The 26,636-nt window shown below is 44.9% G+C and overlaps 1 protein-coding gene across 5 annotated transcripts in view; it reads left to right on the top strand.

Annotated features, from left to right (window-relative positions):
- The window catches only part of ptprt (protein tyrosine phosphatase receptor type T), a 540,461-nt gene that overhangs the window by 341,978 nt on the left and 171,847 nt on the right, over positions 1 to 26,636 (top strand). For all 5 annotated transcript variants that reach the window (XM_055652682.1, XM_055652681.1, XM_055652684.1 and 2 more), the window contains exons 8-11: positions 2,275 to 2,571; positions 10,314 to 10,423; positions 14,189 to 14,390; positions 19,191 to 19,293. In XM_055652682.1, coding sequence (XP_055508657.1) covers positions 2,275 to 2,571; positions 10,314 to 10,423; positions 14,189 to 14,390; positions 19,191 to 19,293 — 712 coding nt within the window. The remainder of the gene's footprint in view (positions 1 to 2,274; positions 2,572 to 10,313; positions 10,424 to 14,188; positions 14,391 to 19,190; positions 19,294 to 26,636) is intronic.

Below are 26,636 nucleotides of genomic sequence, written 5' to 3'. Positions count from 1 at the left end.
CTACCTTCGATTGTTCCATCATGTGCAGTTCCTTCTGAAACATTGATGCAGTAGATCGAGTGGCCTCCGATCATGGTGGCTATGTGTTTAAAATCAACATTGATTAGCACAGACACACAAACAGTTACAAATCTACCATATTCTTTCCCAAACATCAGATTGAAAAATACCAACTTTAACCGGGAAGGAGAATATCTCCCAAAGCTGAACGCTCTTAACATGCTACACTTCACTGAGCCTGTATCAGGTTATGATACCATAAATCTGAACTGAGTTGAACTATATTGCAATAGGCTTCATAAACGTGTTGGTTAATGTACACCTTAAATCAAGTTATAGTTCTTCATATGATTCACTTAATGGTTTAATGTAACTCTGACTATGTGGAACAAATTAACTCATCTTAGAAGATTGAGGAGGTTCCGTGTGTCACTGAGTACTCTGTCGAACTTTCCCCAAGTGTACGGTACTGACTGCTTGCATCACAGTTTGGTTGACAGAGTTGTGGGAATATGGAACGAGGTAGTTGAGGCAGGTACAAGACACCTGGACAGGTACGTGGATAGGGATGGTTTCGAGGGATAAACCCTCTAAACGCAGCGGCAGACAAGCGGGCACGCAGAAAGGAGCGCAGCAACTTCAACAGACCAGAGACCACACACACAAATGTGACCTTTGCCACAGAGACTGTCACTCCCGCGTTGGTCTCTCCCGACGCTGCTCCAGCCGAGATTTTGAAACATATAACACGCCAGAGGCAGGAAACATGTTCCTGTTGTTGGTGGAGTCAGAACCAGGGGCCACAGTTTAAGAATAAGGAGTCAGCCATTTAGAACGGAGACGAGGAAACACTTTTTCTCACAGAGAGTTGTGAGTCTGTGGAATTCTCTGCCCCGCTGTGTTTCTCCAGCATTTTTGTCTACCTTCGATTTTTCCAGCATCTGCAGTTCTTTCTTAAACATTATTTTTTACTTGACATGTGAACCAGCACATTTTTATTCACAAAACAAACATATGGATAGGAAGTTAGACAAAAATGCTGCAGAAACACAGCGGTTGAGGCAGCATCTATGGAGCGAAGGAATAGGTGATGTTTCGGGTCGAGACCCTTCTTCAGACTGATAGGAAGGGTTTGGAGAGATGTGGACCAAATGCAGGCAAATGGGGCAAGCTAATATACCAAATTGGTCAGCACGGAATGTGGGCCGAAGGGCCTGCTTCCACGCTGTACGTCTCTATGACAACCCAAGCATCGTAGAGATTATAAATGAGGAGTATTTGATCTGAGTTGAACGTTGCTGCAGCCCTACACTGCGGAGCGGGACACATGGCTGCATTAATTAATGCATTGCTGCCAGTCTCAGACCAGCGGGATAGTGGGCGTTGGATCCAAGGCACTGGGGATTCGATTGGGCGCTCCAATTAAAGAGTGGATGGTCTAGACTCACCCTAATGCTGCCTGCCGCATGACTATTGTACGCAGTGTTGCACTATACAGGTTTCTTGTGTAGCGTAGAATAAATCTGTGGGCGGAAAGTACACAAAGCTGATGAGCATGAATCACAGTGAGCTGTACCCAGAGACACGGTTACCTAACAGCAACGGTGGTATGAGGGCCTGCCCCACGCACGCAATTTTGTTTCAGCGACTTGCCGGCACCCGTCATTAGTCGCAGCAGATCGCCAAAAATGTTCAACATGTTGTAAATCCAGCGGCGACCAGAATAAGGTACGGCTCTTTGGGCGACTACTCACCACCATACAGGCGTCACGTGTCGACATGCTGCGGGGTGACGCCTGGACGCTCGTGAGTCAAGAGTTTGTAGGTTAATTGGCTTGGTGTATGTGTAAATTATCCCGAGTGTGTGTAGGATAGTGTTAATGTGCGGGGATTACTGGTCAGTGCGGACTCAGTGGGCCGAAGGGCCTGTTTCCACCCTGGCCCTCTAAGCTAAACTAAACTGCAAATGCTGGGTTATGCCAAAGATAGACACAAAATGCTGGAGTAACTCAGCGGGTCAGGCAGCATCTGTGGAGAACATGGATTGGTTATTGTCCCGAGCTGAAACATCACCCATCCATCTCTCCAGAGATGCTGCCTGACATGCTGACGTTCTCCAATATTATGTGTCTATCTTCAGCAACGGCAAGAGTCGGTCTTGGCTTGACGTTGGGCACAGACATTGTGGGACTCAGGGCCTGTTCCCGTGCTGCACCGTTCTATGTTCCATCCATGCTTCTTGCTGCCGTACATGATGACCGTTCCTCTCCCCAGATCCCGTCCATGGACCTCAGACGGTGGAGGTTGTCGACGTGCGTTCTCGCCAGCTGACCATTCACTGGGAGCCCTTTGGTTACGTGGTCACCCGTTGCCACAGCTACAATCTGACGGTGCTGTACCAGTACGTGCTGGGACTGCGCGAGTACACGGCGGAGGAGCTGATGCAGACGTCATCTCACTACACGCTGCGCGGGCTGCACCCCTACACCACCGTCAAGCTACGACTCGCCCTCACCAACCCGGAGGGAAGGAAAGTCAGCGATGAGATTGTGATACAGACAGAGGAGGATGGTGAGTGCCTGAATTATTGAACCGTTACCGTACCTACACAGCATGGACCTTGATCAGGTGCTCAAGACACAAATGTGTGTAACTGTTCCATGTGTCTGAAACGGAACAATTAAACTCTTACTAAAGGGCCTGTCCCACTTACGCAACTTTTTCGGTGGCCGCCGGCACCCAACATAGGTCGCCGAAAATGTTCAACATGTTGAAAATCCAGCGGTGACCAGAAAGATGCTACGACTCCTTGGGCGACTACTCACACCCTGGCGACATGTCGAGGGGCGAAGTCCGTATGGTCGTGAGTTGTCGCCCAAAGAGTCGTACTTTGTTCTGTTCGACGCTGGATTTTCAACATGTGGAAAATTTTCGGAAACCTGCTGCAACTATGGCGGGTGCCGGCAAGTTGCCAAAAAAAAATCTATGTGGTGTACCAATCGCATTATGTCAGATGAGCTGAAGAAAATCATTTCAAATGTCCTAGCGAATCAACTCACAATATTGCATTCAAATATTCTAATCATGTTAGTCTAACATTTTCCAAAATGTAATATTTCACTGTCAAGCTGAAAGGTTCAAGCAAATATTTGCAGATATTTGTTCGGTGGAACTAGTTTCACTAAGTTTCTGCACACTGGCTCAGTGCACGACTGCGATGCACCTGTACTGTATCTGAGATGCTTATCTAAGATGTAACTAAGCGCTTATGTATAGACCATAGAAACATAGAAAATAGGTGCAGGAGTAGGCCATTCGGCCCTTCAAGCCAGCACCGCCATCCAATATGATCATGGCTGATCATCCAAAATCAGTATCCCGTTCCTGCTTTCTCCCCATATCCCTTGATTCCGTTAGCCCTAAGAGCTAAATCTAACTCTCTGTTGAAAACATCCAGTGAATTGACCTCCACCGCCTTCTGTGGCAGAGAATTCCACCGATTCACAACTCTCTGGGTGAAAATGTTTTTCCTCATCTCAGTCGAAAATGGCCTACCCCTTATTCTTAAACTGTGACCCCTGGTTCTGGACTCCCCCAACATCGAGAACATTCTTCCTGCATCTAACCTGTCCAATCCCTTAAGAATTTTACATGTCTCTATAAGATCCCCTCTCATCCTTCTAACTTTCAGTGAATACAAGGCCAGTCGATCCATTCTTTCATCATATGTCAGCCCCGCCATCCCGGGAATTAACCTGGTGAACCTACGCTGCACTCCCTCAATGGCTTCTTCAAATTAGGAGACCAAAACTGCACACAGTACTCCAGGTGCGGTCTCACCAGTGTCGTGTACAATTGCAGTAGGACCTCCTTGCTCCTAAACTCAAATCCTCTTGCAATGAAGGCACATATGCCATTAGCTTTCTTCACTGCCTGCTGTACTTGCATGCTTACTTTCAGTGACTTTGTGTCATCAGCAAACTTGGAGATGTCACATTTAATTCCCTCGTCTACATCGTTCATATATCTTGTAAATAACTGAGGTCTCAGCACCGAGCCTTGGGGCACCCCACTAGTCACTGCATAGTGATATTTGTACTGAACCATGTACATAAATGTATTTCACTGTACCTCGGTACATGTGACAAATGAAGTAATTTACCAAGTCAGCAATATGAGCAAAATCTCAAAGTGCTGGGGGAACTCAGCGGGTCATAAGAACATAAGTGATGAGAGTAGAATTAGGCCATTCGGCCCATCAAGTGTACTACACCATTCAATCGTGGCTGATCTATCTCTCCTTCCTAACCCCATTCTCCTGGCTTCTCCCCATAACTTCTGACACCCGCACTAATCAAGAATTTATCTATCTCTGCCTTAAATCTACCCATTTACTTGGCCTCCACAGCCTTTTGTTGCAAAGAATTCTACAGATTCACCACCCTCTGACTAGAAATTCATCCTCATCTCCTTAAAATTAAAGAACGTCCTTTAATTCTGAGGCTGTGACCTCTGGTCCTAGACTCTCTCACTAGTGGAAACATCCTCTTCACATCCACACTATCCAAGCCTTTCACTATTCCGTATGTTTGAATGAGGCACCCCCTCATCCTTCTAGCGAGTACAGGCCCAGTGCTGTCAAACGCTCATCATAGACTAACCCACTCATTCCTGGGATCATTCTTGTAAACCTCCTCTGTACCCTCTCCAGAGCCAGCACATCCATCCTCAGATACGGGTCAGGCAGCATCTGTGGAGGGAATGGACAGACAGTGTTTCAGGTCAAGACCCTTGTCCAGTTTGAGGAAGGCTATCAACCTAAAGCTTAATTGGTTATTTCTCTCCACAGAAGCTGCTTGATCCGCTGAGTTCCTCCAGCACTTAGTGTCTTTTTTTTGTAAAGCGTTATCAACAGTTCCTTGTTTCTACATCTGGCAGATTACAGAGTTCAAGTTCTGGGTTCTGAACTGCCAAAGAATGCGATTGTGATTTAGTGTTGAGTTGTACAGCACAGAAACTAGGCCCTTCAGCCCAACTCATCCATGCTAGTCCAAGATGCCCCAACTAAGCTAGTCGCATTTATTTGTGTTTGGCCCATGTCTCTCAAAATCTTTCCTATGTAGGTACCTGTCCAAGTGTCTTTAAGTGTTTAAATGTAGCCTACATTTGGCAGCTCATTCCATACACCCACCACCATCTGATTGAAAATGTTGCCCCTCAAGTTTCAATTCAATCTTTCCCCCCCTCGCCTTAAACCGATGTCTTCTTAATTCTCCAACTCTGGGTAAGAGCATGTGCTTTCACCCTGAAATTAGATTTTATACTGGATTAAAGTTAGCGTGTAGAGAGGTAGCAACTGAGGTTTACAGTGTAGTTACTGAAGGCTGCAAAGACTGTACTGGATATTGAAACACTGCAAATTAATGGCATGGGGCAGGCAGTGGTGATCATAATGGGAAATACACACATTACAGTAATTAATGGCTGTGATTGCAAACATTGTGGGCATATCAGCTCCATAACTCAGCACACAAGATGTGTGATTATCTTTTATCCCTTTCATTATAGTGTTAAGTTTTAGGCTTCGTTTTGTTATAAAGATACAACATGGAAGCAGGCCCTTCGGCCCACCTAGTCCGCGCCGACCAGCGATCACCTGTTCACCCTAGTTCTATGCTATCCCACTTTCCCTACACACTAGGGACAATTTACAGAAGGACAATTTTTTAGCCTATAAACCTGCACGCCTTTGGGATGTGGGAGGAAACCGGAGCACCCAGAGGAAACCCACACACGGTCACGGGGAGAACGTGCAAACTCCACACAGACAGCAGCCGAGGTCAGGATGGAACCCAGGACCCTGGTGCTATGAGGCAGCAGCTCTATCAGCCTCATCACCGTGCCACCCAGCATGGCTATGCAATCTTTGTGGAGACCAATAACTCTTCCTGATCCATTTGCTGCTGATGTTTTAAAATGTTGCCTTCTCTTGATTTCCCGCCATTTTTCCCCTTTCCGAGAGTCCTTAAGCTTTTGTGATATTGTTCCAGATTTGCCCATTTGCCATTCTCTGCCGGGTGGGAGGTCCGATTACATTCCTCCCCCCACGAGGTGAGGAGGTCTTTCTGCACAACGTCCACTCATTTCTGATAACATTCAACACAAGGCCTCTGTGACCCCTGACGATCATATTGGCCACATAATGTTTCCTTTAAGTACCACCAACACTCATGGAGAAGGAACAAAATAGATTTTAAAATTTAGGGCCGGGATATTCAAATATTAAAATAATATATACAGTAAAAAACAAAACAGGACCCACCATCATAATACATAACAAACGATAAACTATTCCACAATCTTCACCCAACACCTCCGCTCAGTTCCCAACAACCAACCTGATCTCCCGGTGGCTCAGCACTTCAACTCCCCCTCCCATTCCAAATCCGACCTTTCTGTCCTGGGCCTCCTCCATGGCCAGAGTGAGTCCCACCGCAAACTGGAGGAGCAGCACCTCATATTTTGCTTGGGTAGTTTACACCCCAGCGGTATCAACATTGACTTCCCCAATTTCAGGTAGTCCCTGCTTTCTCCCTCCTTCCCCTCCTCTTCCCAGCTCTCCCACAGCCCACTGTCTCCGCCTCTTCCTTTCTTCTTCCCGCCCCGCTCCCCCACCCCCACATCAGTCTGAAGAAGGGTCCCGACTCGAAACGTCACCTATTCCTTTGCTCCATAGATGCTGCCTCACCCGCTGAGTTTCACCGACATTTTTGTCTACCTTCGATTTTTCCAGCATCTGCAGTTCCTTCTTATACACAACTATATTACAATCCTTGTCCAGGATGCATTCCACCCCCTGCAGAGCCCAGCGGTCCCGGAAATCCCCCAGGGTGCCCGTGGACAGTGCGTAGTCCCTCTCTAACACCACCCGGGCACGGACATAACGCCAGTAAAGGGGCAGGCAGCCGGCTCGGGCCGAGCCCTCTTCTGCCTGGTGCTGTGACACATGGATGGCCAGCTAGGCCAGGCCCAGGAGCAACCCAACCAGGACATCTTCGGCCCCGGGCCAGGTTCTTTAGGGCAAACACAGGCAAACTTCTACTTGGACCAGACTAGATTAGTTTGGGCATGTTGCTCAGCATGGATGAGTTTGGCCGAAGGGCCTGTTTCTGTGCTGTGTGACTCTTTGACTCCAGTAAAAAAATTACAATTGGAATCTATTGCAGTTTAGAACTCATGTTTTGAACTCACCTCTAACCTGCCGAATGTCACCAGCCTTTGTCCTGCCCCTCCTCTCAGTTTTCTCCCCCCCCCTTCCCCCTACAATCTGTCTGAAGAAGGGTCTCACCCCAAAATGTCACCTATCCATGTTCTCCACAGATGCTGCCTGACCTGCTGAGTTACTCCAGCACTCTGTGTCTTTTCCATCTACAGTTCCTTGTGTCTCTAAACATTAATTTGCATTACAGAATTTCTTTGTTTTTCCTCAAAGAGGCAACAGATGATGAGATACTTTTCGTGATCATTGATTTGCACATTTCCTGAGTTTTGTCTTTTCAATTAAGTTGGCAATATTCATGCACATACATCTGTATCTTCTGTACACTCACTCATGTATCAGTGATAAATTGGCCACAATCACACATAAATAACAATGAACAGCGGTGTTTTCTGGTTACCAGCCGTCTGATTATAGATCTTCAAATTTTATTTAATATAACTCCAAAGGAAAGTGACAGTCAAAATCCTGATAAATAACTTTAATTTAAAACAGAAATATTAACTGGTTTGAAGCATCGTATCTCCTTGAGCTAAATCAACCTACTCTGTATTTCCTGCATCGCCAGAGACTATAAATCAGAGATTCATGTTGTCCTATTTATGCAGTTATTAAACACTTAGACAGCCGTGACTTTACTGATGTGGCAGACTTACTATAAGGGTGCTTTTGTTGAAACTAGGACCTGCAGATGCTGGTTTACTAAAAAAGACACAAAGTGCTGGAGTACCTCGGCAGGTCAGGCAGCATCTCTGGAGAACGTGGGATAGGATTGAGACACTTCTTCAGACTGTTTTTTAGAGGCAATAGGGGGGTGGTGAAAGCAGGAAGCAGAAAGCAGGCGATGTCCTGGCAATGTCCTGCCCCCCCTCTCTCCCAACTTTCTCCCTCCCCCCACCCTTCCCCCAAACATCTGAAGAAGAGACCAGAAACGTCACCTATCCATGTTCTCCACAGATGCTGCCTGACCCGCTGAGTTACTCCAGGACTTTGTGAAATGTCACCTATCCATGTTCTCCAGAGATGCTGCCTGACCCGCTGAGTTACTCCAGCACTCTGTGTGCTTTATTTATATTATAAATATTTCATGTAAATTATTTAAATGGTGCATTTTGTGCAGATGAAATTGCTCACGCATTAGTAATTCCAAAACATAATTATTTCTTGATTCATCATTTGCCGCATGAGGCGGAGGCAATTTCCCTGTTTAAATACACTCTGGGCTGCAAAGCTGTCGATCAACAACTCCAGTCAATAGACATCCCTTCCGCTGACTCCCAGCATGGTGGGTCGCATCACAGAGCGATGAGGCACACACTGCCCCCTCACGTCGCACCCTGAACCTCCGTGGTGAGTTTGGGAAGAGGAATCGGTGGACCTTGGCACAAGTTGAGGGGTGGCCACTGAAAGGCTTGCTCTGTACGCCATCCCGTCTTTTGTTTTGTGTAGAGATTCAGCGTGGAAACAGGCCCTTCAGCCCACCGAGTCCGTGCCGACCAGCGATCCCTGCACACTAATGTAGACTCGTGAGTAGTCTCCCAAAGAGTCGTACCTTTTTCTGGTCGCCGATGGATTTTGAACACGTTGAAATTTCCGGCGACCTGATGCGACTAACGACGGGTGCCGGCAAGTCGCCGAAAAAAATCACGTAAGTGGGACAGGCCCTTAAACTGTCCTCCTCAGCCCCAGTACGTCATCCTTATGTCAGCCCTGCAGATGAAGCATGCAAGATGGAAACGCAATGAAATAGTCAATTAAATGCTTGCCTAGTGTAACTGTGACAGGTGGCTCCAACTCCACATCACCTAACAATCTAACGCGCTCTATTTGTCAACAGCGTCTCACGGCCAATAAGTCTTTCTGACTTTCTGTCCAGCCGTAGGTCAGTTTTTATTTCCAAGTTGTCATTGGTTTATTTATTAGTCGTCAGCCTTTTAATTATAGTTTTTTTTCCCAAACGGTATAAATGCCATGAATAATTTAACACTATGTGGTGTAATGTCAATTTAATTAGCAAACGTTTGAATAAATTAAAGACAAATCTCAGCCTCCCGTCCACTTGTCACCATTGGACTGACATCGTATCAAAGTATTCAGCCATTTCAGCAGCGGCCAAGCAGACGCTCGCTGCAACTAGTTACCATCCACTTACTGTCGATCAACAAAGGGTTGTAAACAGCAAGGCACTCATACACTGTGGTTACCTACTGAAGCCTGATAGTAAACTATATCTGTTCCTCTTAACCATGCACACACACACACACACACACACACACACACACACACACACACACACACACACACACACACACACACACACACACACACACACACACACACACACACACACACACACACACACACACACACACACACACACACACACACACACACACACACACACACACACACACACACACACACACACACACACATACTCACACACACACACACACACACACACACACACACACACACACACACACACACACACACATACTCACACACACACACACACACACACACACACACACACACACACACACACACACACACACACACACACACACACACACACACACACACACACACACACACACACACACACACACACACACACACACACACACTCACACACACACACTCACACACACACACACACACACACACACACACACACACACACACACACACACACACACACACACACACACACACACACCACACACATACACACACACACACACTCACACACACGCACACACATACACACACCACACACACACACACACACACACACACACACACACACACACACACACACACACACACACACACACACACACACACACACACACACACACACACACACACACACACACACACACACACACACACACACACACACACACACAGATGCTGCCTGACCCGCTGAGTTACTCCAGCACTCTGGACCTTTTCATGTGTTACCCAGCATCTGCAGTCCCTTGTTTCTAAGCTAAACTAAATGTTCTTGTTGTATTCTGCCCGACAGTCCCAGGTCTGGTGCCCATGGAATCGATTCAAGGAGGTCCATTTGAAGAGAAGATCTATCTCCAATGGAAGCCACCAAACGAGACCAATGGGATCATCACTCTCTATGAGGTAAATCAACAAATGACCATCGATCAATCTCCCTCTTGTGCTTCTTTGAAACATTCTTCTTCTTGCGAATGAAACAAAACAAAGGAATAGTTCAATCTCAGGCCGGGTGTTGAGCAGCCAGGTTGTTGTCTGTGTTGGCGTCAATGTTTGCCAGGCCCTGACACAGCTCCATTTAGTGGGTGGTAGAGCGGGCACCCAGAGATGACATGGTTGGCTGTCAGTTGTTCGGCTCTGTGTTCACAGCCTGAAGTTGAAGGACAACTCGTTCTATTTGATGTTATTTGATCGTGGACGTCGGGTTGATCGCATTCGTCGAAACAGGGCGGACCACGTGAAGGTCGCAATCCCCCACCCCATTTGAAACCTTATATTTGCAGTTGGAGGAAGATTGAAAACTTTGAACGCTGACTGCTAATTGATGGCATCTATCACTCTCAGAGCTGGGTCCCTGGCATTATCCAAGATGATGAAACTAATTAAATCGGGATTATTGTTAAGCACATGCCGTGCCCCGATGAGTAGTTAAATAAGATATTTATATGTGGAAATGATTCATGTGGATCATCGACTTACTCCCCATCAGGAAAGATGCCCTTGAGATTAGTTCTGAATAAAGTTAATTCCTTTAATCATCTTCAGTCCCTGAGTAACTAAAGGTTCTGACGCTGTTGAAACTCGGATGTGCAATGACATTTTGAATGTACTTTCTAAAATACACACGGCAGTTATATTATTAGAAGTACAACTAGAAATTTGTGATTTTATTCTTCAGGAGAAATATATTGATGGGGTTTGATTCATGAGTTATTATAAATATATAAACTTACCGGTAACTGTGGGACAAAAGGTGTTCGAGCAAAAGGCTTTGTTTAAAGTTCATGATAATCGTATTCCCTTGTGGTTTAGTGTTGACTGTGTGATGTAAAGGTCAGGGAAATTTCCCTTCTCTTCCCTTGCTTATTCTCTGCTGTGTTAGCTTTCATATTAAGATAAGGACGTTGATGGTGTAGAAGAATGCTCTTTCTGTTCTGCTGTAAACAAAACACAAGAGACAAAATTACTGGAAACTCCAGAAATATCGAATTATGAAGCACATTGAGCCCAAAATGTACACACCGGATATTTTGACGGGAAGGGTTTAAAAGGGAGATGGGCCAAATGCAGGCAAATGGGTCTAGCTCAGATAGACATCTTGGTCGGCATGAACGTGATGGGCCGAACAGCCTTTTTCTGTGCTATTTAACTATGATTCTTTAGATCTTATAAAGAAGTCATCTCCTGACCTCCATTCCATGCCCTTAGATCCCAATTTCCTCAGAATATACTGTCGATATTGCTCATCTACTAGACATTTAAACACAACTCAGAACAGCCCTTTCACCACAGACCTCGACGGCCAAAACATGTTGATGTGTTTCAACTTAGAGAGAAAAGCTCAGAATTTGACCTTTGTAGACAGGGAACGTGGATTGGAATAATACTCTAAATAAGGCTATTAACAATATGTTTCATTGTCTCGTCGATCATTTTGAATAATATACAGTTTTATGAAAAATGAGAAAACATTTGGAAGGAAACAAAGGGAAAAACAGACAGAACCAAACGATATTGAACTTGACTTTGTCTTCAGAAAAACAAATAATATTCTTTGCACAATAATATTTCATACATGTACTCCTTGTAAGAGACCCCATCATTTATAGGTGCTTTGGCATTTCTGTTCAAGTACCGCCATGAGTGAGGGTGACATTTATGGTCGCCCACTGATTGATCAGCCGTGAATTCCCGTTTCACAAAAACGGGTCCACATTACCGACATACAGTCACATTATAATTTATACTTTCATGATAGTGCCTTCGTGCTTATTTCATAAATATTGATGGACAAATGAAAGCATTTGTTGCAGGCTCTGAGATGTTCCATCCACTCTCTCGAACGTCACGTTACCTCTTAATATAACAGTGCCTTTCGCGTGTGCTGCAGGTCAGATATAATGCCGTGATATCCTGTCACCAAGAAATAAATATTCAGCTCATGAGACTTGAAATTCAACTGCAGCAGAAGCAGTAAATATATTTCACGTACACACACACACACTACTCCTGCTGCTACTGTAGCACTAGGATTTAGATAAAATGAATCCTAATGATGTTTGCGCATCTTTCAATGGTTTCCTGCATGCATTACCAATAGAATATCATCACTCCTCCAACTTCACAGGATATAGGGGGGACCTAACATTTTTTTAACAGTAATTCCAGGTTTCAAACAGCGTATAATCTTGTTACACCTCGATTGATTTTGAGTAAAAATGTGCTTAAAGGTGATTATATCATAACATCGAATGGAAAGATTATGTGGAGATTTTATGGGAGTGATATGTTAAATCTGCTGCTTGATTTGTTGTTTCATTCATCAATAAATGGATTTAGAAGGATGAGAGGGAATCTCATTGAAACATATAAGATTGCTAAGGGTTTGGACACGCTAGAGGCAGGAAACATGTTCCCGACGTTGGGGGAGTCCAGAACAAGGGGCTGCAGTTTAAGAATAAGGAGTCAGCCATTTAGAACGGACACGAGGAAACTCTTTTTCTCACTGAGAGTAGTGAGTCTGTGGAATTCTCTGCCTCAGAGGGCGGTGGAGGCCGGTTATCTGGATACTTTCAAGAGAGAGCTTGATAGGGCTCTTAAAGATAGTGGAGTCAGGGGATATGGGGAGAAGGCAGGAACGGGGTACTGATTGGGGATGATCATCCATGATCATATTGAATTGCGGTGCTGGCTCGAAGGGCCGAATGGCCTACTCCTACACCTATTGTCTATATTCTATTGTCTATTGAAATTGGAATATGGAAGTGTACAAGAATGAAGAAAAGTCTGCTTTATTCATAAATTAATACATAGATATTATTTTTTGTTATTTGAAAAGCAAGTAATGAGCAGGGGAGTACATAGTTGACTTGTGACTGCTACCAGTGATTAGATACAGACAGTAGCAAGCTTTCAACGCGTGAATGTTTGGAGCTCCATTGTGAGTGTTGTCTGTAGACGGCTCATTCACGGGCAATCAAATTTCTCTGTGTGACTCGTGGAGCCAATGAATAAAATAACACAACTGCCGCCATTGCTTCTGAATGCCTCGCGCAACAAATTGTTTAAGAAAGAACTGCAGATGCTGGAAAAATCAAAGATAGACAAAAATGCTGGAGAAACTCAGCGGGTGAGGCAGCATCTATGGAGCGAAGGAATAGGTGACGTTTCGGGTCAAGACCCTTCATCAGACTGATGTGGGGGGGGGTGGCAGGAAGAAGGAAGGAAGAGGCGGGGACAGTGGGCTGTGGGAGAGCTGGGAAGGGAAGGGGAAGGAGAGAGGAAGCAGGGACTACCTGAAATTGGAGAAGTCAATGTTCATACCGCTGGGGTGTAAACTACCCAAGTGAAATACGAGGTGCTGCTCTTCCAATTTGCGGTGGGACTCACTCTGGCCACGGAGGAGGCCCAGGACACTATTAAAAATGAATAGTGGTTTTCAACAATTTTTACCAAAAAATATATGTGCCCCTCCTCTCCTGTTTCGACCAATCAACTAATTTAATAAATGATCCGAAACGTTGCCTATTCCTTCGCTCCATAGACGCTGCCTCACCCGCTGAGTTTCTCCAGCATTTTGACTACCGCCACACAACAAATTGATCATTTCCGGGCTTTTATTCGAATGGTCTGCAGTTGATAATGGTGGCTTTTCTTTTAATCTCTCTTCAGATAACCTACAAGGCTGCTGGATCCTTTGACCCAAATGTGGAACTCTCGAGCCAGAGAGGACGAGTGTTCAAGCAGCGGAACGAGACGCACCACTTGTTTGTTGGGCTTTACCCAGGCACAACGTACTCATTCACCATCAGAGCCAGCACCGTGAAAGGCTTCGGGCTCCCCATCACCAACCACATCACCACAAAAATCTCAGGTACGCTCCACGCGGAGAGATGGGACCACTCTGGCCATGCTGACCTTTCTGTCCTGGGCCTCCTCCATGGCCAGAGTGAGTTACGCTGCAAATTGAAGGAGCAGAACCTCATATTTCGCTTGGGCAGTTTACACCCCAGCAGTATGAACATTGGCTTCTTCAATTTCAGGTAGTCCCTGCTTTCTCCTTCTTTCCCCTCCACTTCCCAGCTCTCCCACAGCCCACTGTCTCCGCCTTGTCCTTTCTACTTCACCCCCCCCCCCCCCCACATCAGTCTGAAGAAGGGTCTCGACCAGCAAAGTCTCCTATTTCCTTCGCTCCATTGATGCTGCCTCACCCGCTGAGTTTCTCCAGCATCAGTTGTTTGGTGGGAGAGGATGAGTGAGCTAAGGTCTATTAGTTAGAGGCTGGATATGTTTACAGTGTTCAGGTAGCAGATCTCTAAGCTGGTTTCTTGCAAGAAATAACGTTGCCAAGAAACTCATTGCCTTAGGTTGCAGCGACATGTTATATTATTGCATCAACTTGATCGATGCCTCTCAACTTCCATCAATTGAAGTCAAGGAAACAGGTTGCAGAGGCTGACAGTGTACTGGAGCAAGCATTTCATCAACAGGCAATGGGTTTCCAGATATCAACGTGATATCTGTGGAAAGCTCACCGCAACTCGCAACTCCGTAAACAGCTTCAGACCCGGGCCAAGGTGGTGTGGCCAGTGATCATATGGCATGGTGGTGCAGCGGTAGAGTCGCTGCCTCACAGTGCCAGAGACCAGGGTTCGATCCTGACCACGGGTGCTGTCTGTACGGTGTTTGTATGTTCTCCCCAGGTCTTCTCCAGGTGCTCCGGTTTCCTCTCATATTCCAAAGACGTGCAGGTTTGTAGGTTGATGGCCTTCTGCAAATTGTCCCGAGTGTGTGGGATAGAACTAGTGTACGGGGTGATCTGTGGTCGGCACGGACCTATTGGCCGAAGGGCCTGGTACCACAGTGTATCTCTAAACTAAACTAAACTAAACTAAACTAAACTAACCACAAGGACCGTTAGATTATCACCATTCACAAAGAAATGAAAGGCCTTGCTGCGAGATACATCAGTACACACTAGTGAAATGTGTTAACTTATTATTTATGAGATACTCAAGTGAATATCACATTCTTTTTAATATTTCCTGCTGTAAAAAAAACAAAATAATTCCTCTCAGCAATACTTAGATTGCTAATTGATGTGGGATTTTAATATTTGCATGGCTAATAACAAGGAAAATTAGGTAATAAGAAGCAATTTGTCAGAAACGATTATCAAGATTTGCGTTCTGGCTGAGATTAATTGCTCGGGAATCATTGTAATTTTGTCAAAAAAATCTTCTATTATATCTATTTTGCAAACAGTAATTTCCAAGTATTGGATACAGCTAATTAATGCCAATAATCATTAATAAACTCCAGAATTATCCCGGCACTGACGGGCAGACTTGAAGGTTGTCAGGCTCAGCACATATTCGGGCAGTAAATAGTGACCTTGTCAAAGACATCCTTAACCTGCACCTGAATAAATCATAACCACCACGCTATCCACAGGCCAGAGTTTCTAATTGTCACATGTACCACCAACAGGACAATGGCACTTCCTGCAGCTTTACACATCTGTTTAGTTTAGAGATACAGCGCGGAAACAGGCCCTTCAGCCCACCGGGTCGGTGCCGACCAGTGATCCCCGCACACTGACACTATCCTACACCAGGGACAATTTACTTTTATACCAAGCCAATTAGCCAAAAATCCTGTACGTCTTTGGAGTGTGGGAGGAAACCGGAGTGGGAGTGTCTCCGAGGATCCTCCAGTGCTTCTACGCAGCGGCTGTGGAAAGCATCTTGTCCGGAAATATTACCATCTGGTTTGGGAATTGCTCTGCCCAGGACAAGAAGGCTCTGCAGAGAGTAGTGCGTTCGGACGAATGCACTATGGGAACTTCACTCGCCCCCCTGCAGGAACTATACACCAGGAGGTGCAACTTCAGAGCCAATAAAATCATGGAAGACCCCTTCCACCTCTGCAACAGACTGTTCCAGCTGCTACGGTCAGGCAAACGCCTCCGTTGCCATGCGGTGAGAACGGAGAGGTTGACAAGGAGTTTCTTCCCAGAGGCCATTAGAACTCCTATCTCACCAGGGACTAACTTTACTGAACCACTCTACTGCTTTTTTTTTAATTGCTGTTTTTTTCCTTTTTTCCTTCCGCCCACAATATTTAATATGTAAAAGAATATGTGATTCTGTTCCATTCTGTTTGTAGCTTGTTTGGTTGTTTGTTTGTTTGTCTTTTTGCACAAAGTCCGCGAGCATTGCCACTTTCATTTCACTGCACATCTCGTATGTGTATGTGACGAATAAACTTGACTTAACTTGACTTGACACCCGGTGAAAACCAACACAGGTTACAGGGAGAACGTACAAACTCCGTACAGACAGCACCCGTAGTCGGGATCGAACCCGGGTCTCTGACGCTGTGACGCAGCAACACTACCGCTGCGCCACCGTGCTGCCTGTTATCGCTAAACATACAAATAAATATACAATACTCAGTAGCCAGACCATGTGGTGCTGGCTCGAAGGGCCGAATGGCCTACTCCTGCACCTATTGTCTATTGTCTGAACCCAAAGTCTATCTTACAAACAAAGACCCAGTCCATGGGAGATCACAGTTGCTGAGGTCAGTGTTGTGCTGTGTTAAAGAGTCTGATGGTTGCTGTTTTTCAACCTGGAGGCCCTGGTTTACAAGCTCCTGTAATTTCTCCCCAATGGTAGACGTGGAATTTTCCATTATTCTAGAGCTACTTTCTGGAATTCCTTTTCTTTCTCTCACCTTCCTGATGGTAGCAGTGAGATGAGAGCGTGGCCAGGGTGGTTTGCTTCCTCGATGATATTGCCTGCCTTTTTGAGGCAGCGCCTCCTGGAGATCCCTTTAATGGTGGGGAGATCAGTACCCGTGGTGGACTGGGCAGTGTCCACTACTCTCTACAGCCTGATCGCAGCTATGACCAAATCTGATCAAAGTTATGACCTCTAATATTTAATGACAATTCTAAAACGGTGATCCTGTGTAGAACATGGTGATATAGTTACAATCATTATCTTGCTTTCAATAGACAATAGACAAAAGGTGCAGGAGTAGGCCATTCAGTCCTTCAAGCCAGCACCGCCATTCAATGTGATCATGGCTGATCATCCACAATCAGTACCCTGTTCCTGCCTTCTCCCCATATCCCCTGACTTCGCTATCTTTAAGACCCCTATCTAGCTCTCTCTTGAAATCATCCAGAGAACCGGCCTCCACCGCCCTCTGAGGCAGAGAATTCTACAGACTTACAACTCTCTGTGTGAAAAAGTGTTTCCTCGTCTCCTTTCTAAATGGCTTACTCCTTATTCTTAAACTGTGACCCCTGGTTCTGAACTCCCCCAACATCGGGAACATGTTTCCTGCCTCTAGCATGTCCAAACCCTGAATAATCTTATATCTTTCAATAAGATACCCTCTCATCCTTCTAAACTCCAGAGTGTACAAGCCCAGCCGCTCCATTCTCTCAGCATATTAAATTATTAGATAATTTAGTGTGGGATTGGGCAGATTCAGCTGATAGAAGTTGCTACAATCTCAAACCAATAGTCATTTTTCTTCTGAGGACTCATGCACTTGGAGACAATTGATGATGTGCCATGGGGAAGTTTTTATGTGAAGAATGAATCCTTTACTCCAGACAGGATTAGAGTGCGCTTGAAATCACCCGTAAATGTTGTGCCTAGGCCGGGTTAGGCGGCCGATCTCAACCTCAGTGGGACTAATCACTGGAATTTAGAAGGATGAGAGGATATCTGATAGAAACATATACAATTCTTATGGGATTGGACAGGCTAGATGCAGGAAAAAATGTTCCCCATGTTGGGGGCGTCCAGAAGCAGGGGTCACAGTTTAACAATAAGGGGTAGGCCATTTAGGACTGAGATGAGGAAACACTTTTTCACCCAGAGAGTTGTGAATCTGTGGAATTCTCTGCCACAGAAGGCAGTGGAGGCCGATTCACTGGATGTTTTCAAGAGAGAGTTAAATTTAGCTCTTAGTGCTAACGGAATCAAGGGATATGGGGAGAAAGCAGGAACGGGGTACTGATTTTGCATGTTCGGCCAGGATCATATTGAATGGCGGTGCTGGCTCGAAGGGCTGAATGGCCTACTCCTGAAACCTTTCTATGTTTCCGCGGCTAATGGGCAGGTTGAATTTGCCCCCCTGCGGCCGGGGCTCAGGAACTCAGCCGAGCTGAGCGAGTGAATTTCTCATCTCTGCGGTTTGTCAGTATAATGAACACCCTTCAGAGCCAGCCAGCATGGAGCAACAGCTGTGGGGCTGTGAAAATGGCCACTGGTTACAATCACAGTAAGTGACAGACAAATGACACTGCGGGTCACCCACGTGGCATCCTGAGTGAAACGTAAGTGTGAAGGGACAAAGAAATGATTGGAGACACAAGGAACTGCAGATGCTGGAATCCAAACACAGAGTGCTGGAGTAACTCAGCGGGTCAGGCAGCATCTGTGTAGAACATGGATAGGTGACGTTTCACAGAGTGCTGGAGTAACTCAGCGGGTCAGGCAGCATCTGTGGAGAACATGGATAGGTGACGTTTTGGGTTGGGATCCTTCTTCAGATTAATATTACTGGGCGAATGATTGACACTCTGAGTTTGTGCAATCCTCTTTGCTTCCTTTCTCTGTCTATTTACGCACCCTCTGATTTCTCCCGGTAGCCCCATCGATGCCTCTGTACGACACAGACGCCCCTCTGAATGAGACGGACACCACAATCACGGTCCTGCTGAAACCGGCGCAGTCTCGAGGAGCTCCTGTCAGGTAGGATGCTCATTCCACAGAGAGGCAAACTCTGAGCGCAGAAATTCATCCAACTTTGGAACTTAGGTGCAACATGTAAATTGATATTTATTGTTTGTAATGTTCTCCTGGTTTGCTATATTATGAATGTTGAATCAGTATTGTAAGATGGATTAAATATGAAGCTTTGAGGCAGCATGATCACTGTATTCATCAAAGTATCAATGTTGGAGGAAACACCCAGTTTGATTTAGACACAAGGAACTGCAGGCGCTGGTTTACCCCAAAAAACAAACTGTGCTGGAGTAACTCCACGGGTTCCCCATCACTGTGACTGATTGAGAGGGCAAATAATGATTTTTTTGTGTGGCATTTGTCAATGCTGAGTTTGGATTCTGACAAAAATGCTGTAGAAACTCAGCATGTGAGGCAGCATCTATGGAGTGAAGGAATAGGTGACGTTTCGGGTCAAGACAGATCTTCAGTCTGAAGAAGGGTCTCGACCTGAAACGTCACCTATTCCTTCGCTCCATAGATGCTGCCTCACCCACTGAGTTTCTCCAGCATTTTTGTCTACCATTGATTTTCCCAGCATCTGCAGTACTTTTTTAAACATTGGATTCTGACAAGATAGCTTGCTCCAATCATCCCTGGTTCAATCCTGGACTCTGTTGACTTGCACATAAGACGTGAGAGTGATATCCCTTGTCATCGAGCTGCAGTGGACACCAGAGAATACTAATGGAACTGAATTCAATAGAGATTAGAGGGATAACTCTGCCTGGAATTACACCCAGTGTACTCATCTCCAGAACATCACTGTCGGAGTTTCCTCAGAGCCAGGCTCATTGATCAATTATCTTAAGCCAGTTCATCAATTAATTTTCTACGGACAGAAGAGAGTTTGTTTGCTATCGATTGATCTATTCATCTCCAGTAATATTACCTCGGGTGATTAAACAATCCACTCAGCAAATAAAAATCCCAATCACAAACTTATTTACTCTGCTGTGCAAGTTCCTGGTTCATTCTGGGATATCCAGTAAACATTTCTGAGGAAAAGCTTTGCCGTATTTCAGATCAGCTCCTGAAAATGAATCAGATGGTCGACCTCACAACAAGCAGCCGAGAACAATTTCTGTTAACTGCGTATCTGTGGAATAGAAAGATTAGAAACACAAAAAATAGGTGCAGGAGTAGGCCATTCAGCCCTTCGAGCCAGCACCGCCATTCAATGTGATCATGGCTCATCATCCACAATCAGTACCCCGTTCCGGTTTTCTCCCCATATCCATTGATTCCATTAGCCCTCAGAGCTAAATCTAACTCTCCCTTCAAAACACCCAGTGAATTGGCCTCCACTGCCTTCCGTGGCAGAGAATTCCATAGATTCACAACTCTCTGGGTGAAAACGTTTTTCCTCATCTCAGTCCGAAATGGCCTACCCCTTATTCATAAACTGTGTGGCCCCTGGTTCTGGACTCCCCTAACATCGGGGAACATTTTTCTGTATCTAGCCTGTCCAATGCTTTTAATTTAATAAGTCCAGGGATTTCTACAATAATCAGATAAATGACAATTAGCATATAAGTAAAATAACTTATGACTCACTGTCACAGCTGAAACCTAATGCCACTGCTGAAGCAGACTGTTGCGAATGAAAGTAAAGCAGATAAGCTGGGGTTAGGTGGGCTGTACTGGTGCTGGGAGTCCCTTGTTTGTGAGGTACAACATACCAGAGATAAATATAAATAATACCGATTGTTTACTTTAGTTTAGTTTACAAATACAGGGCGGAAAAAGACCATTCAGCCCACCGAGTCCGTGCCGACCAGCGATCCCCGCACACTAACACTATCTTACACACACTGGGGACAATTTACAATTTTACCAAGCCAATTAACCTACAAACCTGTATGTCTTTGGGGTGTGGGAGGAAACCGGAGATCTCGGAGAAAAACCACGCAGGTCACGGGGAAAAAATACAAACTCTGTACACACAGCACCCGTAGTCGGGATGGAACCCAGGTCTCTGGCGCTGTAAGGCAGCGACTCTACTGCTGCACCACCATGATTGTAGTATTTATTTCCAAAATAATAATGCAAATATCAATATTTACGTGGTGTTCATTGAGGCAATTTGAGTCAAACGCAACAGGTGACATTTTTGGTCATCAATGAGATGCCATTGATCTCATGATCAATATCGTGACATCATCACAAAACAGGTTGTTTACTATCGATTGATCCTCCTATCTCCATCAATATTCCCTCTGGGAATGAAACAGTCCGTGGACACAGCATCATCCTCCATGTACCTCCCCAGACACCACACACAATTTCACATCCAAGAACCTGGAGTTAATCATACATCTGTAAGATACTGGAGAGGAATTAGGCTATTCGGCCCATCGAGTCTGTTCTGCCATTCTTCTCCCCAAAAGCCTTGATGCCCTTACTAATCAAGAATCTGTCAATCTTGCTTTAAAAATACTGAATGACCTGACCTCCACAGACAATGAATTCCACAGATTCATCCCCCTGTGGCTAAAGAAATTCCTCCAAAAACATTTACAGTGTTTAACAAGATAGACACAAAACGCTGGAGTAACTCAGCGGGTCAAACTGCAATCCCTGGAGAGAAGGAATAGGTGACGTTTTGGGTCAAGGCCCCTACATTGCACGTGAAGAAGGGTCTCCAACCGAAACGTCCCTGTTCCTTCTCTCCAGAGATACTGCCTGTCCTGCTGAGTTTTTTGTGTCTATCTTTGGTTTAAACCAGCATCCGCAGTTCCTTCCAACACAAACAGATTTTAACATTGTGATTTCTTGACACTTGAAACACAGTATATCAGATTCAATTTTAACTTGCAACACAACGAAATGCATATCAGCTGCTGAGGCTTTTTCCACCTGTATTCTTTAATCATAAAAGTTATTATATATATATCAAATATAAAATATATTTCATATCAAGACTGAAAAAATCAATTTGAACAAATATTGAATCACATGATTGAGATTGTTGATAATTGAGAGAGATCGTTACAAAACAGCTGATCCATTCCAGTTCATCCAGGCTGTTTTAAACAGTTCTGATCGCCCAGGGTGCCTGAATAATTGATCATAAAGAACATTTCTCTGGCATTATCAATGCTGGGTCAATTTCCAAGATCACGTTTGCCCTGACCTTTCTAACTGATCATGTAGTTTCACACATAGACTCAGATTTCATGAACTCAAATGCCTTTATAAAATGTGTCTGTTTTGGATTAAAAGTGGGAGAAAAAAAAGATTACAACTCAGTGTGGGTATAAAGAACTGCAGATGGTGGTTTACAAAAAAAGACACAAACACTGAAGGGTCCCAACCCAAAACATCACCTATCTATGTTCTCCACAGATGCTGCCTGACCCGCTGAGTTACTCCAGCACTCTGTGAATCGTCACCTATCCATGTTCTCCACAGATGCTGCCTGACCCGCTGAGTTACTCCAGCACTCAGTGAAACATCACCTATCCATGTTCTCCACAGATGCTGCCTGACCCACTGAGTTACTCCAGCATTTTTTTCCCTCCGACTGTATCTCTGTACGTTGAATTTTACTGCTACTTATGAATTGTATTTGTTTATGGAAAAAGTATTCACTCTCCGATGTAGTAACGTGTGTATGAAAGCCGGCCTGGTGATTGCTTTCAGCAAAATAATGCCATTGATCTCGTTGAAGCTTTTGGAGAAATGTTTACATTCTCATCTCTCTCAGCACACGCACAAATGGACAGCAGCCCAACTAACTCAACCAACCAGTCACGCACTGGATGTCTTATCATGGTCATTTGACTGATCTTCTGATTCAGAAAAGCTCCTGACTCACAGCGCCAGAGACCCAGGTTCCATCCTGACTTCAGGAGCTGTCCGTGTGGAGTTTGCACGTTCTCCTTGCGACCATGTGGGTTTTCCCTGGGTGCTCCGTTTTCCTCCCACATCCTAAAGACGTGCGGGGTTTGGGGGTTAATCGGCCCTCTGTAAATTGTCCCCTAGTAGGGAGTGGATGAGGAAGTGGGATAACATGGAACTAGTGTGAACGGCTGATCGATGGTCAGCACAGACATGTTGGGCTGAAGGGCCTGTTTTCCTGCTGTATCTGTAAGCTTAACCCGGTGTGGTGTGAAGTATGCTGCTGTTTCTTGAGTAAAAGTATCAGGAGAACAATTCCAGAGAAAACTTTAAGATGTGAAGGTCATCTGGGCTGCCAGTTGTCTTGTATTTCACTGGATATGTAAAGTCATAATGCCTAAGGCTCCCAGGAATAGTGATGTGGTCGGCATAATGCCAGCATCTAAATCCATTCCAATGTACTCTGTATATTTGATTTGCAGATTTGCTCGGAGGGCAATTGAAAATTCTTTATATTAACAAAGCTTAATCTGACCTGTTATGATATTTACATCTATAATATAAACATAGCATTACAAAGTAGCGCCTCGCTGATCCAAGACAGTTGAAGGAATCTCTTGGACAACTTGTCCTTTCGATTGCAATTTTGGAATATTTCACTCAGTTCCGTGGAATGTTGGTACTTATGTTTCACAGAAAGATACCCATTTCATAACTTTCAGATTGTCCCAAACTTTCCCCCTTAGAATGCACAATGCGACTCTACAGCCAATAGTGAATAGACTGTAGCGGCAACTAGTGGTGGGGCTGGGAAGTCAGAACCCTCGTCATTGGTCGGCACGGTCAGCTAGGCACGCGGTGAATAAAAACTATTTCACTCAACCTGCCGGGTCTCGCTTCAAGACTATAATAAAATATAATGGTCCCAGTAACGCTAATCCCTGTTCTTAAAGGTTCCTGTACAAACTTTGAGATAATCAGCAGTAACTTTTACATTTTAGTAACTTAATGAGTTGGGTCTCATATAATGGAAGATATTTTATTTTCCTCTGGTATTATATAATTCAATAGCGATCATCTGGAGTGAAGGAAGGATGAATCTAATGGAAAGTACAAACGCTGGGGCTACTCGGTGGAACAGGCAGCATCTGTGAAGGGAAGAGACAGACGATGTTTCGAGTCGGGACCTTTCATAAGTCTGCGGGGGAGGGGGGGGGAGGGGGGTGGGGGCGGGTGGATTTGGAAAAGATATCTCCTGTTCTTTGGCTGTGTTCTGGCCTATACTGGCCACCATCAGTCTAAAGATAGGATCCCAAGCCAAACCATTTGTCCATTCCCTCCACAGATGCTGCCTGACTCATCTGCAGTGTGAATTCCATGTTTCACACCAATGATATGCAGCGCTGCGTGTCAGGAACTTTGTCAAAGGTTATTTACCAATTGAAAGCTGGAAGTGGCCTTGAGTATTTCATTCTGCCCAAAGCTTTAATTTGTTCTGAAGCAAAGTGCATGTGGCATTGATAAGTCTAGGTAATGACTTTACCCTTCAGAGATTAAGGCCTTGTTAATACGCTGCTTAAGCGGGTTTGGCTCAATCATCTTGTAATCCCCTGTGCACTGATTTAGATTGGCTGCTGATTCCACATCTCGTTATTGGCCAGAGCAGCACTGTGTCTGATCTTAGTTGCTCTCGAGAAGGTGCGAGTGAGTTGCCTTCGTCAGCTTCTGCAGCCTGCGATCCTGTGATTAGGTGGCTGTACAATGAAGCAGTTGGAAGGAAGAAGGATCTCGGACAGAAATGCAGCGGAGGAATGGCTGGTAGATGCAGAGAGCTGGAGTAACTCAGCGGGACAAGCCGCTTCTCTAGAGAGAAGGAATGGCTGACGTTTCGGGTCGAGACCCTTCTTCAAACTGATGGGAGATCCAGCAGCACTGCCCACTCACTGCTTGCTGCTAGTCTTGGTTGCATCTCCTTCCTTCTGCTGTTCATTCCGTACACCCACCACCCTCTGTGTGAAAACGTCGCCTCTCAGGTTCCTATTAAATCTTTCCCCTCTCACCTAAACTCTAAGCCCTGTCCTTCTTGGTTCCTCTATCCTGAGCAAAAGTCTCTGTACATTTCTCCTTTCCAATTCCCCTTGTGACATTATACATCTCTATAAGATCAGCCCTCAGCTTCCTGCCCTCCAAGGAATAAAACCCTAGCCTGCCACAACCTAACCCCTATAGTTCAAGGCTCTGAGTCCTGGCAACATCCTTGTAAATCTTCCCAGCAACCATTCCACCTCAATGGCACCTTTACTAGTGCAAGGTGACCCTATACTCCAAGTGTGGCCTCACCAACGTCTTGTACAAGACCTCTCATGATCTCAGGTGCAGATACCCGCAACCACTCTAGCGTTCGACCCTAATCCCGCTTCACAAACTTGTGTTGAGTGTAAGCCATTTTTGAGCTCTCCGCCTGCCTCAATGAATCACTGACAACCCCAAACACTCCTTGCCCTTGGCTTGGTTTTTTTATTTTTATGGAATAAATTTTGAGGTTGCGAACTGCAAACCCAAAATGTATTCCATAAAAATAAAATCCAGCCTTCCAATCAGCAAAATAAACGATTGCACTGATGTCTTCTACCTTCTTCTTGCTCAGGCTGTGTAGAAATGTTATGGCATTACATCAGTCAATACTTCTAGTGAGGCTCCACTATTCTTCTGATGCACCACAATGCCTGACTGCAGCAGATGCGAGGTTAAGAAACAGGTTACATTTTCAGATTTAATGTTAGAAAGAAAATAGTAATATCAAAAGCAATATTGGAGTGGGAGTCCCAAATGATTTCACATTTCTAATGCCGTAAAGCAGCACTCAGCACTGTTTTCTTTGCAGCAGATCCTTGAATTCTGGTGAATTGCAAGTATTGTCCTGAATAAATTGAAATGTTGCCAAGTGGTCTTTTAATCATTTATATAATTTTGCACGGCAATTTCGAAAAGCGATATTGCCTCTTCTTAAGCCATTGAAATAAAGGAATAATGGAAGTTTATATAACAACTCTCGGGAGAGATTGAGGCTTACACTTGTGAAAAACTGTGATGGTTCCCTCAACAACCAACTAAAATACAATGTGCAACAACTTGGATTTAAGTCGACCCCTGGTTATAAAACCCTCCTGCTGTGAGCTGTGTGGGGTTTGGATTTAAATGTGAGTTTGAAATCGGAAAACCAACCTCAGGATCTAATGCTCTTTGTCAGATTCATAACATATTCTATAAGGGTTTTACATAAAAAAGCAATTTATTTATCTGCCTGAAATGGAATAAAAAATACCTCCTAAATAAAACATCAGAATGTTATTAGCATACACCACATCAAGAATGGAATTTACATAAAATTACAATTAAATATTTGCAGTAGGTATGATTAAGACTTAAAGGTCATTGATATGAGCCACTAATAGCTAGTCTTAAAA

The sequence above is a fragment of the Leucoraja erinacea genome, chromosome 21, assembly GCF_028641065.1.
Source record: "Leucoraja erinacea ecotype New England chromosome 21, Leri_hhj_1, whole genome shotgun sequence".
NCBI classification, from domain to species: Eukaryota; Metazoa; Chordata; class Chondrichthyes; order Rajiformes; family Rajidae; genus Leucoraja; species Leucoraja erinaceus.
This window is presented reverse-complemented; position numbering and strand designations above follow the sequence as displayed.